The 13808-nt window shown below is 31.7% G+C and overlaps 1 protein-coding gene across 4 annotated transcripts; it reads left to right on the top strand.

Moving 5' to 3' along the window:
- The first annotated feature begins 5054 nt into the window (after positions 1–5054).
- Positions 5055–13431, top strand: LOC110644413 (probable ribonuclease P/MRP protein subunit POP5). Of its 4 annotated transcripts, none has more exons than XM_058131206.1 (5): positions 5056–5262; positions 5572–5726; positions 6657–6844; positions 6950–7087; positions 13215–13431. In XM_058131206.1, exons 3-5 carry the CDS (start codon positions 6667–6669, stop codon positions 13361–13363), a joined length of 465 nt encoding a protein of 154 aa, XP_057987189.1. In that variant the 5' UTR covers positions 5056–5262; positions 5572–5726; positions 6657–6666; the 3' UTR covers positions 13364–13431. The 4 variants fall into 4 exon arrangements, with proteins under 4 accessions (XP_057987188.1, XP_057987189.1, XP_057987187.1 ...); XM_058131204.1 differs by having other exon boundaries at positions 5565–5726; XM_058131205.1 differs by lacking the exon at positions 5572–5726 and having other exon boundaries at positions 5055–5262.
- Positions 13432–13808: the final 377 nt, after the last annotated feature.

Raw genomic sequence — 13808 nt, 5'->3', positions numbered from 1 at the left:
GTATCAATGTAAAGTTGAGCAGTTGTATAATAAATTATAATAATATTATTTTTGGATTTTTTTCTGTAAATTAAGATTTATATTTGTGAATTTTATACTATATGCACTGTGGATGGAATTATAAAATATCATAAGTTGATAAATTATTGGTTGAACTGTGGAATGATTTGAATTGTGTTGGTTTGAGATTATTTGGAGGTTGGGAGTTGAGAAGATTATTAGAAGTATTTTTTTTTCAGGTATTTGAAGAACTGTTTTCTACAAATACAAACGGAACTCTGTCAAAATTTTTGTAAAATTTGAGGAAAAGTAAAAATGGACAAAAATTTTTACTAGTTTTTAAGTTTTGAATAAATGATTTTAATTCATACCAAAATGCTCACCACTTCCAAAATGTGAGAAAATAGTTTTAAAATCCCTTGTAGTGTACTTAATGAATTATCGATAGTTGAAGTTCGGTAGTTGATTAGGTATTCTACGGGATCATGTTATGCCTTACAGAGGGGTAAGGTGTGACAGCTGTCCCATATGGAAGGCATTGGTGCCATTAATTTGCTTCCATATTATTGAATGGCACCAGCCTGATAGAGTGATGAGGCAGTTTGGTTTGGCCCAACCTATTCCACGACGACCGATGCAAATAGATTAGTTACATGAGATTACTCTCCGATTTAGTGAGAGTAATTGGGCGCGCCACCATGCGACGTACATTAATCGTTGGAATAGGTGAGAACATTACATTGTTCAAGGGCAAGAAATGGCACAACCACTCCACCATCATTCTGAATATATGGAGTGGTATCGTCGAGTTGCAAGACGTTGGATCTCAATAAGTGGAGCTGCCATTGGTTGTGTGGTAATCATTTACAATACATATTTTTTCATTATTAAATACTTAGTAATAATAAATTTTAATTACAGTGTTTAACACAAACTGTAACATAATACATGGACTTCATATTTTTACAGGAGGATGCAATTGAGGATTGTTTGCTAAAATTACAGAACCCATCAATAGAAAATGTGGCTGAAGTTAAACTTACATTAAGAAAAATGATGATTGCTCTAGAGGAAGAAAGTCGGCTTTGCCAAATGCCATCTCCTCAGTCCGCACCTCAAGCAACAACTTTTAATGATGAATTAGAAGAGGACCAACCCATCAACTAGCCTGAGCCCTCACATAGAGGAGCACGACGCTGATCACGTCCTGCTTGACGTCGTCAACATCCAGTGCGTCCAGCCTCTCCTCCCGATGATGCTTTGCCCCCACCTATCACATTCCACCCTTACTGCATCACATCAGCGCCTGATCATTCTGATCCTATTCCCTCAGCTCCTGGACTATCTGACCCTGCTCATTACACTGGTTGGATGGCTACCCCATCAATGCTTGGCCCATCAGCACCATGGATGTCATATCAAACTCAAATGCAAAACAGAAGCACATTCGACTTTACTGAGAGTCAACAGCAGCAAACACCATTCGGTGGCTTATTTGCTCCATTTGGCAGACCATTAAGCATTGGGCCATCACACTATACGTTAGGTCAATTTAGTGGATATGGGTCAGAACAATACTTTGCACCATATCATTCTGGTGCCTTAGGCCATATTACATCTGCTGCGGGTCTATTTGGATATCATGAACAAAGTGCTATGCATTATATTGCGCGGGGACAACATCAAGGGCAAGCTAGCCAACCCAAAGATGCACAAGGTCATCCAGTAGAACATTAAGAAGAGGGAGAACATTGAGTTCTTCGACTGAGACGACATATACGAAGACCTGGTTGTGGCACATAACTGATTTACATATTTGTTATCATTTATATATTAATTATGAAAACTTCTCTCAAGTTATTTCTCGCTTTAAGTCAATTGCTACAATATGCTAGTGACAATTTTTATATTTTTTGCACAATTAAATTTCCTACAAATTTTTAATAACTTAATTTGGCACTAACTGAGAATCAATTATAGTATTTAAATTTTATATTGTTATACATGCTAACACATAATAAATAATAATTTAATTTCTTTTAAAATTTAAATTTATTAATTGCTATCAACAAAATAAATTATTCCTAATTATAATAAGAATAAAAATTAATATTAAAGCAACGAATTTTACTTAATTTCTTATAAATTTCAATTTTAATTTTCTTAACTTGTATTAATTATTATAAATTTTTATATGAGTATGGCCTCAGGATGCTAATTAAGCTGGCGTGCTGCATATGAAATACTTTCGATTCAATTGTACAACATTTAATTTCTTTAAATCTATAAAATTAATTATTCTTTTAATAATTACAATTTAAATTTTTATTCAAAAAATTTAGTTCAAATAATATTTTTATTTTATAAAACTCACATATTTTATTAAAAAATTATAGTATATATATTTTTTTATTTTTTTCACATAAAATTTCTAGTAATTTGAAATTGCACAATACCCTTTTACATTTAACATTTAATTTCCTTAAATATATAAAAATAATTATTTACACTTTAATAAAAATTATACTACATATTTTTTGTTAATTTAATATAATTACAATTTTACACTTTAATATTTTAAATTTACAAAACTATTATATTTAAAAAAATAAAAAATAAGTTATTATTTTTTGGTCAAAAATGCTTTGTGGATTAAAATCGCTACTCATAGTAGCATTTTGGTAGAAATTTGATGTCAAAACGCTATTATCAGTGGCGTTTTGGTAGAAATGCTATTATCACTAGCGTTTTGATATAAAAACGCTATTGTCAATGGCGTTTTGATACTAAAGCGCTATTACTATTAGCGTTTTGACGATGATGTTTTTGAACGCTATTCTTAATAGCGTTTTGGACATTAAAACGCTACTGATAATAGCGTTTTTATGCTCCTGACTTTTCTCACCCCAGTCAGGTAAATTTTTCATATTGCACCAAATTTTAGAAATTTTAGTTTCCACGTTACCCTTGTACGGTCAATTTCCCTACTAAAGCAATAACCTCCTCCAAAACCTAGAGGAAAACTCGAGAGTAAACCCCGCTCTCACCCAATATCTAAGCCAACCCCATTGAAGCAATACTTACTCTAAAACCTAAAGAAAAAATATCTTGAGAATAAATCCTACTCTCAACTTGGAGCTCTGGTTCTCCCACAGCTCTTGAGCTTTCTTCACCAAGCTCCATCCAGTTCTTGAGAGCTACTCAACCAAGCAAGCTCTCTTACAAATGAAATAAACTTCCCATATTTATAGGCAAAGAAAACTTGCCAACTCCTATATGTGTCACTGCCTAATGCCACAATATTTTACCATAATCATCTCTTCAAATGCCCCACTTATGCCATTTGTATTTTGTGGCCTACTTTGGCCACTTTTCTTCATTTTTTTTTATTATTTCTTTTTCCTTCTAAAAAAATAAGGTGGTAAAGTTTAAATTTTGCGTTTCTTTCTTTTACATTTTCACAAATTTTATCTCTTTTTTTTGCGTGTAAAATATCAAATAATGATGCAATTTACATCTCAAGGTATAAAAACATATGAAATTAGACGAATTGACTAAAAAGAATAAGATAAATTTGATTTTTTTTCAGAACTCAAAATCTAAATAAAACCTTAATATCATTGACAAAAAAATACTCCAGCATGCCTCAATATCAAGCAAATGAATTTTAAAATAATGTGAAATTTATAGGAACGATGGGATTTGAGTCTTTAGAAATGGCAACGGGCGAGTCTAGGGTTGGGGTGGGATAAAGACTTTCATGGGGAGCCAAGCAGGACAAGTATTTATTTTTTTTTCATTTTAATTTATTATATATAATACAAATTTGTTTATAAAAAAATAAATTATAAGTAAGAAATATAAGTTTTAAATATAATATTAATAACATATCTATATTTTTTGTTAAAATTATTATATTTAAATATATAAAAATAAATTATTTTTTAATAAAAAATAATAATATATTATTGTACGAGTTAAGTCATAAGAAATTATTCTATCCCCATCTCACATAATATCAAGATCGAGAAAATTTATTTGAGTCAAGTGGAGTGAAGAAACAATTACTATCCTTAAATGAATTTGAGAGAGAAAAATGAGTATATGGATTGCACTTCTGTTGTTTGATTTTCACATGAACTTATTAACATAATAAATGATTTATTAATAGACATCCACCTTTTACATGGCCATGTGATTGTGATGTGGGCTTTTTAATTCATATTTTCATATAATTGAGCATTTTTGTTTATTTTTATAAAAACTTAAAGACTTAAATGGCTCAAAATATTTCATCATATCTTAAATAATTTTCTACTTGCTTCTTAAGGGGTTCAATATATATATATATATATATATATATATATATATATATATATTTTTTTTTTTTTAGCCATTGTTTAATTAAGAAAATCAGTGGACACAAAATGTAAATTATAAAACTGTGCACATTATTAGAGTTCTAAATTAAATCAAAACATCATATCAAATATATAAGAATCACACATAATTAAATTATTTTGGTGTTTTGATTTGATTTTAATTCTTTATTAAGAACTTAATCAGAATTATATTAAAGTTCAATTAATACCAAAAAAAAATTAAATTTATATATATATTTTTATAAATTTTTTAAATATTTTATATTCTTTTAAAAATATATATATATAAATTAAATATAATTTAATACTATATTATATATTTTTTAAATAATTTTTAAATAAATATATTAAATTTTCTTATAATTCTTACCTTCAATAATAAATATATTATTATACTGTATATACTTAATTCATTATCAGATTTATATTTTATAATTAAAAATTATATATTAATAAATAATTAAAAAATATATTATATAATTTATTTATATTACTATAGTTAATTTTAAATTTTATATTAATTAAAAAATTATATAATTTAAAAATAATTAAAAGTTATGTTATATATTAATAATATATTTATAATTTTTAATAAAAATAATTATATAAAATTATTTTAAAAATAAAAATTAAATAAAATTAAATCCAAATTAAAAACTCAGGATCTTTTCAAACCGAAACGACAAAGGATCCAAGTAAAATCGTATCAAAATTTCGATTCTAACTCCAATTCCTGCCCAGATTCCGAACAGGAACCGAACCGTTCAATGCTATCGCATCACTATCATCAAAACTTCACAGTCGTGCTCCTTTTTCCTTCGCCTTGTGAGATCTCTTCTAGGGTTCTAGTCGCTCTTGTTTCGTCTGTTTCCCAAACCAAGTGATTCCTTTTATCTCTTATTCTCTTCTTTGTTATCTTCTCTTATCTGGGTTTATTATTTATTTATTTATTTTCTGCTTTGAATTTACTGTGAGCACATTAATGTGTGTGATTTTGGTTATGGAACAACTGCCCAGATTGAGTGAGATAATTGAATTTTTGTTGAATTTTATGAAAGCCTTGGTGGGCTGTTATAGTTCCCATTGCTATTGATTTTCAATTAATTTATGGGTGTTATTTCTATTTTTTGTTTCCCATAATCTTCAAGTTTCTCTAGTTATGGTGTTCTTGTCTTTGTTTAGATTGAAGTATTGAACTCAAGGAGCCCTAGGTAGCTGCTTAGTGCTCTCTCTCGTTTCCCAAGCCGTTCTCTTTAGAGTTTCACTATCTTAACTGACCAATCGAAGGAAGGAAGTTCGAGAGACATTCGATAATTTACCCAATTTGAATATAAATAAGCTCAGGTATAACTCTCTAAACTAATTATTTTGTTTAGCTGGGTTCTGTTTTTGAATATTCTGTTTTTGAATATGATTTGTTTAGATTTTATGAGTATAAAATTGTGCAAATAGAAGTAAGAGGGGGGTTTTGATTCATTTAGGTTGAGCTTTTGAAACTTGTTTTAGATTAATTTGCGGACGACAAAAATAGAGTTTTTGTTTTATATATATTTTCTTTTATTGGAGTCGGTTTGGGAATGTGTTGAAGACAGTAATCCTCTATACTTGCATTGATCCTGATCAAAATGAAGGTTTAACTTGATGAGTAGTTTCACAAGTGTAACTAAATTTGCTTTCTTTTGTTTATTTGCTCTGGATGTTGTTTCTGTTAAGCTTAACTTATATACATGCAAAAAGCCTTAGTTTATTCACCTTGATGATCCTCTTCACGTGTTGCATAAGAAAGAAAATGCTCTTGCATCTGCAGATTGGAATATTTTGCATTTGGACTGATGAGCAATTCCCCTATAAATTAATATATTGTTATATTCTTTTTACAAGTCTCATGAATTATGTAAGAAATACACAATTAAATGATTTATCCATTACAATTAAAATGGAAATTTCTGAGTTTTACTAGGAAGCAATCATAATATTTACATTGTTATTTATTCTTCGGATTTACTATTAGTATTCTAATGTGGGATGGGTATGGCAAGGGAGGAATTCTAATTAGGGTTGGGATGGGGGACAAGTGTGGATATCAGGATTATTCATTGGGTTGGGAACAGGTAGGCAATTTTCATGGGTACACTCTACCCACTGCCATCCCTTGGGGGAATGGGGCTGTGTCCCACTTGGAACTTGCTTTTGGAGAATGCCTTATAGTTTTGAATAAGGGTGAAAAAATAACCTTCATCATACTGATTTGCTTTGTTTGGGTTCACATTATAGGTAAAGGATCATGGTGGGATTTAAAAACAGGTACTTGGTAATGGAAGTTTTCTTGGATCCAAATCGGGACCTTGTGGGGGATGACCCCATCATAATCACACAATTTAATGTAGCAAAAGCAATAAAAGATAGCATTCTGGTAAACTATGGGGAGTGTGGTTTGGCTTCATCACTTGGATCATTACAAGGTAAAGTATGCTCTAGTTGCTTTTGTTGTTTGTCTTGTGTAAAATCACTTTTACCTTACTATAAAGGTGATGTTCTTCATATTTGTAAATCTGGCCTCTTTGCAGTAAAGTATGTGAATCCCATCACAAAGCTGTGTATTATCAGAACCTCACGGGAGGAGTACCAGAAGGTTTGGTCTGCAATTACCATGGTTAGGAGTATTGGAAATTGCCCAGTGTTATTCAACTTATTGGACTTAAGTGGTAAGTCAAACAACCAATTACAATGGATATTGAAAAAAAAAAGGGAAAAAAAAAGAATTAATCAACCTGAACACTCACTACCTTTTGTTATTGATTTTATGAAGTTAAAAAGAAATAAATGCGAAAATGAAACTTTTCAACTCCCTCTTATATGAAGGAGATTCCTGATTAAAGCATAGATAGATAAACTATATTTTTGAAGAACTGTTTATACCTTTTTGTTTTATTTTGCTATTTGTGCAATGTATCCTAGCAGTATGTGATGACAAGAGATGTTTTATGCATGTGAATATTAAGGTGTTCTTTGTAATGAATAGTCATTTTAAGGTTGTATTTATTTTTAAAATTTTGAAAATTTAAATATTGTTCTCATAGAGATAAGAATAAATCGATGGTGTTTTAAGCATTGTAGTAGTAATAATAAAAATAATAAAATTATAATAATACTCAACTCAACTAAACTTTTATCCAAAAAATTTGGGGTCGGCTATATGGATTCGCTTTTTCCACTCTAAACGATTTTGGGTTAAATCCTCAGAAATGTGTAATACTTCTAGGTCATGTTGTACTACTCTCCTCCAAGTCAATTTAGGTCTATCCCTTTTTTTCTTTCTATCCTCTTACCTAATGTGCTCTACTTGTCTAACTAGAGCCTCCGTATGTCTACGCTTCACATGACCAAACCACCTCAATCTCCCTTCTCTCAACTTATCTTCAATTGGCACCACTCCTACATTTTCTCTAATACTCTCGTTACGGACTTTATCTAGTCTAGTATGGTCATTCATCCACCTTAACATTCTCATCTCTGCAACTCTTATCTTAGACACATACGACTCTTTCAGTGCCCAACACTCACTATCATATAACATAGCCGGTTGTATGGCTGTATGGTAAAATTTTCCTTTCAACTTATTGGGAATCTTACGATCACATAAAACTCTCGTGGCATGTCTCCATTTCAACCATCCGACTTTAATCCTATGATTAACATCTTCCTCACATCCCCCATCTACTTGAAGGACTGAGCCTAGATATATAAAGTGATTACTTTGGGACTGTACCACTCCATTCAAACTAACTCATTGCCTATCACCAGTTTGACCTTCAGTGAACTTGCAATGCATATATTCTGTCTTCGTTCTACTTAACTTAAAACCCTTTGACTCTAGAGTACTTCTCTAAAGCTCTAGCTTTCTATTGATTCTTTCTAGTGTCTCATCTATCAGAACAATATCATTCGCAAACATCATGCACCAAGGAATACTCTCTTGTATATTTTTCGTCAATTCATCTAAAACTAATGTAAAAAGGTAAGGGCTTATGGCTGATCCTTGGTGTAATCCAATTGAGATCGGAAAATCTCTTGTGTCTCCTCCCACTGTGCGCATAATAGTAGTAACTCCTTCATACATATTTTTCAACACTTGTATGTACCTAATAGATACCCTCTTTTGTTCTAACACATTCCATAAGACATCTCTTGGAACACTATCATAAGCTTTCTCCAAATCAATAAAAATCATGTGTAGATCTTTCTTCACATTTCTATATTTCTCCGTCAAGCTTCTAATGAGAAAGATCGCTTCCATAGTTAAACGACTGGGCATGAAACCAAATTGATTGAGAGAGATAGAAGTATCATGACGTAGTCGATGCTCCATAACTCTCTCCCACAACTTCATAGTAAGGCTCATGAATTTAATTCCTCTATAGTTCGAGCAACTCTGTATGTCTCCCTTATTTTTAAAAATAGGTACTAAAATACTTCTCCTCCATTCATTATGCATTTTTTTTGAGTTTAGAATCTTATTAAATAATTTAGTTAACCATGCCACTCCCATATCTCCCAAACATTTTCACACTTCAATTGGTATTTCATCGGGTCCACAGGCTTTACCCACTTTCATTCTCTTAAGTGCTTCCTTTACTTCTAAAGATCTAATCCTTCTAGTATAATTTACATTCTTTTCTATTGTTCTATAGTCTATATTCACGCTATTACCATTTTGACTATTATTAAAGAGATCATTAAAATAATTTCTCCATCTTTTTTTAATGTCCTCATCTTTCATTAACATTTTTCCTTCTTTATCCTTAATGCACATAACTTGATTGAGATCTTGACATTTCCTTTCTCTCCTCCTTGTTAATCTATAAATATCTTTCTCCCATTTTTTAGTTCCAAGTTTCTCATATAACTGTTCAAAGGCCTGTGCTCTTGCTTGACTAACTGCCTTTTTTGCCTCTTTCTTTGCTATCTTGTACTATTCATATACCTCATTATTATTACATTTAGGTAATTTCTTATACCATTCCCTTTTTCTCTTCACTGCCTTTTGTACTTCCTCATTCCATCACCATCTCTCTTTTGAGGGTGGTCTATGTCCTTTAGACTCTCCAAGTACTTTTCTAGCTACTTCTCTAATCTTTGATGCCATCTGTATCCACATATCATTGGCCTCCATATCCAGCTTCCATACTTCGAACTCGAGAAGCTCATTTTTGAACTTCAGAAGCTCATTTTTGAACTTCACTTGCTTTACTCCTTTGAACTCCCACCACTTTGTTTGAGCTACACTATTTCTTCTGACCTTACTTGAATTATTCCTAAACTTGACATCCAAGACCACCAACCGATGTTGACTTGTTAAAGCCTCTCTTGGAATGACCTTGCAATCCTTGCATAGAGCTCTATTTGCCTTCCTGGTTAAGAGGAAGTCGATTTTGCTTCTATGTTGCCCACTTTTGAAAGTCACTAAATGTGACTCTCTTTTTATAAAATAGGTATTTGCTAGTATTAGGTCGTATGCCATAGCAAAATCCATGATGCTTTTTCCCTCATTTCGATTGCCAAAACCAAAACCTTCATGAACATTCTCATAACCTTGTCTATCACTTCCTACATGTCCATTCAAATCTCCACCAATGAAAACATTCTCTTCATTCAGTATGCTTTGCATTAAATCATCTATATCTTCCAAAAACCTTTGTTTACTCTCACTGTCTAGTCCTATTTGTGGGGCATAAGCACTAACTATATTTATTGTTTCTCCTTTTAGTACTAGCTTTACTAGTATAATTCTCTCCTACTCTTTTCACAGCTATTACTGCGTCTTTCAATGTTCTGTCTATGATTATGCCTACTCCGTTCTTGTTTCTCTCATTTCCGGTAAACTACAGTTTGTACCCTGAATTACTCACTTCCTTAATTTCCTCTCCTACCCATTTAGTCTCCTGAATGCAAGCAATATTCACCCTTCTCCTTTCCAAGGTATCCACAAGCTCCATTAATTTTCCTATAAGTGACCCAACATTTCAAGTACCAACCCTGATCCTCCTCTTATCCTGCTCCTTCCTAATTGGTCTCCTTCTATGATATCTTCTATTGTTTTCTATGTCTATCTTGTGTTCTATTCCACTATCTGTTCTACTATCTGTCCTATGGACTAACTTCTTTACCCACACCCGTCCATGATGTGGGAACCCTTGCTCACTTAACACCACACCCGGGCGCCGGCATGGCGTGTCGCTTTCGGTGAACGCCCTACACCCTTGCATATTTCTCACTATACCCGGGCTCCGATGTAGCGCGTCATAAGTAGAGGACGTCCCAACGTTTATATCATTTGAATCCATATAATAAGGTGTGACAAAATTTTTACACTGGTTGTCACCTACCGCAACCCTCCTTCTTTATCCTGGCTTGGGACCGGCTAAGCGCAAACTACTTAGGCAGAGTTAAAATTATAATAATACTAATTGGATAAATTTCACCTATCATCCTCAAGCCCTTATAACAATAGTACAACATCATCCCTAAACTTCAATTTGTATCGTAAAAACTCCCTCAATTTTATTTTGGTGAACTTCTCTAACTTGTATTTGCCAGTTGCCCTGGTAAATGGTTGACGTGGTACACCTAATACAATAAAAAAATAACCACCGCGCTCCTCTCTCGAACTGACCCCTATCCCACTAAAAACAACGCCCCATCACCAAGCGCCATAGTTATTAAATGCTCAATGCGCACTAAAGCATCAAGGGGTCCTGGAGTCTAGGCACAAGGCCTTGAAGCACACCTGAGTGACGTGAGGCGCAAAAATTAAAAAAAAATCCATAAAAGTCAAATAAATGTGAATATTTTATCAAATTTCAAATAATAATAATAATAATAATAATAATAATAATAATAAGTATTCAAATAATAACAATTTTACAACCCAAATAAAATAAAAATAAATTACTAAAAGTTTAAGACACTAATATATTGAAACTTGAATACTCTTTTAATGTTTCAAAAATAAAATCAAGTAATTATAAAAAAACTACTTTTCAAGTTTCATCAAAAGTAGCATCATAATTTCTTCATACCTTCATCCTCTTGATGCTCACTTTCAAAATTAATATATTCTTCATCCTTCTCATCTCTAATACTAAAGGAGTATTAGTTCTCAAGTTAGCAGATGGTGTTTTTTCTTTTTCCCTTTAGCATAGATATTGAAATAGGTGTATATGTAACAATTTTTCTGAAAAAGATAAGAAGAGAGTGGTATTTGTTGAAAATGGAAATATGGGAGGTTTACGATGCTAGGTGTGCTGGTTTGATGAGATTTTGGTAATTAGTCATTACTAGCAATGCTAATTTTGAAAACTTCCTAATGCATTAATATAGGATTCTGGTAGATCGACAAATTTAAGTTGAGTAGTAGTGCTTTTTGTCAATGGAAGTGCTCATTGAAGGTGGAAATAAAGAAGGCGTGCCTTTTTACAGCCGTGTGCTTGGAACAAGGTGCACGCCTAGGTGCACAAGGCACTAGGATTGGAAGCGCACCTTTAATAACTATGCGAAGCTCTTCTCTATCTATCCTTTCTCCATCTGCAAACACACATCAATCTATCATTTGGCATCATAGTACTATCCAAAACCCAAATTCCATCCTCATAACTCATAAATTCAACCCAAAAAATAATAACCACAAACTCAAATTCAAACCACAAATTTGATGTGAAGGAAAGAAATATAGAAACAAAATGACCTTGGTTTGTGAAAGCATTTACTGATTTTTTTTTTTTTTCACCCAAAATGAGCATTGGTTGGTTTTTGTTCATGTGTTTCATTGCTGGAATGAAGCTTGAATGCAACTAAGGGAGGTTTGCTAAAAGATTTATCTTAAATTCAAAGCAATTTATTTTTTTATTGTTATTGGGCCTTGTTATGGATTTTTTTCCTCTATTCATTCAAATTTAAGTGATATCATTGAAAAGATTTAGAATTACTAAATCCATTTTTGCTATTCTACCTTTGTTTTCCTAGTTACGCACTGCATTTAATTTAATTTTTTGTTAATCTCTTAGAACTTAAATATGCTCGACCTTTCACATTGGTGTAATGTTGGCGTACAATATTCTGTTCAAACCATGTCAGTTGTGATTATCTCAAGTTTTCTTCTATATGCTACCTCCAGCTTCTGACTAATATGTTCATCTTGTATTTTTTTTTTTTTTCATTTAACACTTATTGGCACACGTCATAGCATTGTAGTCATGGCTAAAGTGTAATGTCCACAATTGGCACTTTCATGAATTTTTCTAAAATAAAATAGCAAAATCACTCAAATTGATAGTTTTACACTTATAATTTAATATGCAATTTATTAATACTCTTAGTATCTAATTTTACTATTTATTTAAAAGAAAATTCTTTTCATATGTGATATCAAGCCAAAAATAAAATAAAATAAAATAAACTACTAAGCCTAACCATAAAAATTTCTAAAATAATAATAAGTATCATGTTTTATATGAATGGGCTAATAGACTTTTTTTTTTTGACCAAAAAAATAAGAAGGAAAGATGACAAACAATGGTGACGATTAAAACAGGGAGGAATTGGTAGTATAAGGACTTAATAATTCTGAAATTGTATATTAACCCAAACTTAAGGAGATTTTTAGCAATATACTCTAATATCTATAATGTTATGCCTAAATTGAAATCTAATTGAACAATAGTAGCATATTGCCAATGATGTTAGTCTAGTTTTAAATTTTATTCAGATTATAATTCTTTTTCTAATTGTGAGATGTAATTGGTGGTATTTGTTTTTGGTGTGCTTGCATACCAGGGAGTATCAAGGCCTGCAAAAGTGCTGCCTTAAAGTGTGATGAACTCAAATTTGAACAGTACAAGCTTGTGGTTGGAGACCGTCTTTCAGAGGATGTTACTAAGCACATGCAAAATTGTCTTGAAAAGATCAAGATTTTGGAGCACTGAGAATTTTATGTGTAGCCTACTGTTCTTTCACTTCATTTTATAAAATTTAACCTTTTGATTTTGATTCACTCAGGGTGGACTGGTAACTTTTTTTTCAACAACCTCAATCATATTTTGTAAACCATCATCACCATTGATTGAATTGATTTGAAAAATCAAAATACAAAGAAAGCAAATTAAAAAAAAAAAAAAAAAAAACCTTTGATAGCACTAATTAGCTCATTTGCTCATATCTCAATTAATGTGCCTTGAATATTAGTTGATTGTCATTGTTGTTAATGTGGATACAGTATTGCTCTATTTGCTTGCACAAGGGAGTGATCACACTCTTTCTTATTCATGCAATGCATCTGGACTTTGGATGTGTGAAAATAGATGCATCTGGGCTAGAATAGTTAAGTAAAACCATAATTTGAAAAATAGATAAATAGAATTGAGCATTTGA

The sequence above is a fragment of the Hevea brasiliensis genome, chromosome 12 (genome assembly GCF_030052815.1).
Source record: "Hevea brasiliensis isolate MT/VB/25A 57/8 chromosome 12, ASM3005281v1, whole genome shotgun sequence".
Classification (NCBI taxonomy): domain Eukaryota; kingdom Viridiplantae; phylum Streptophyta; class Magnoliopsida; order Malpighiales; family Euphorbiaceae; genus Hevea; species Hevea brasiliensis.
Note: the sequence above shows the minus strand (reverse complement) of the source record. Positions and strands in the feature narration are given on the sequence as shown.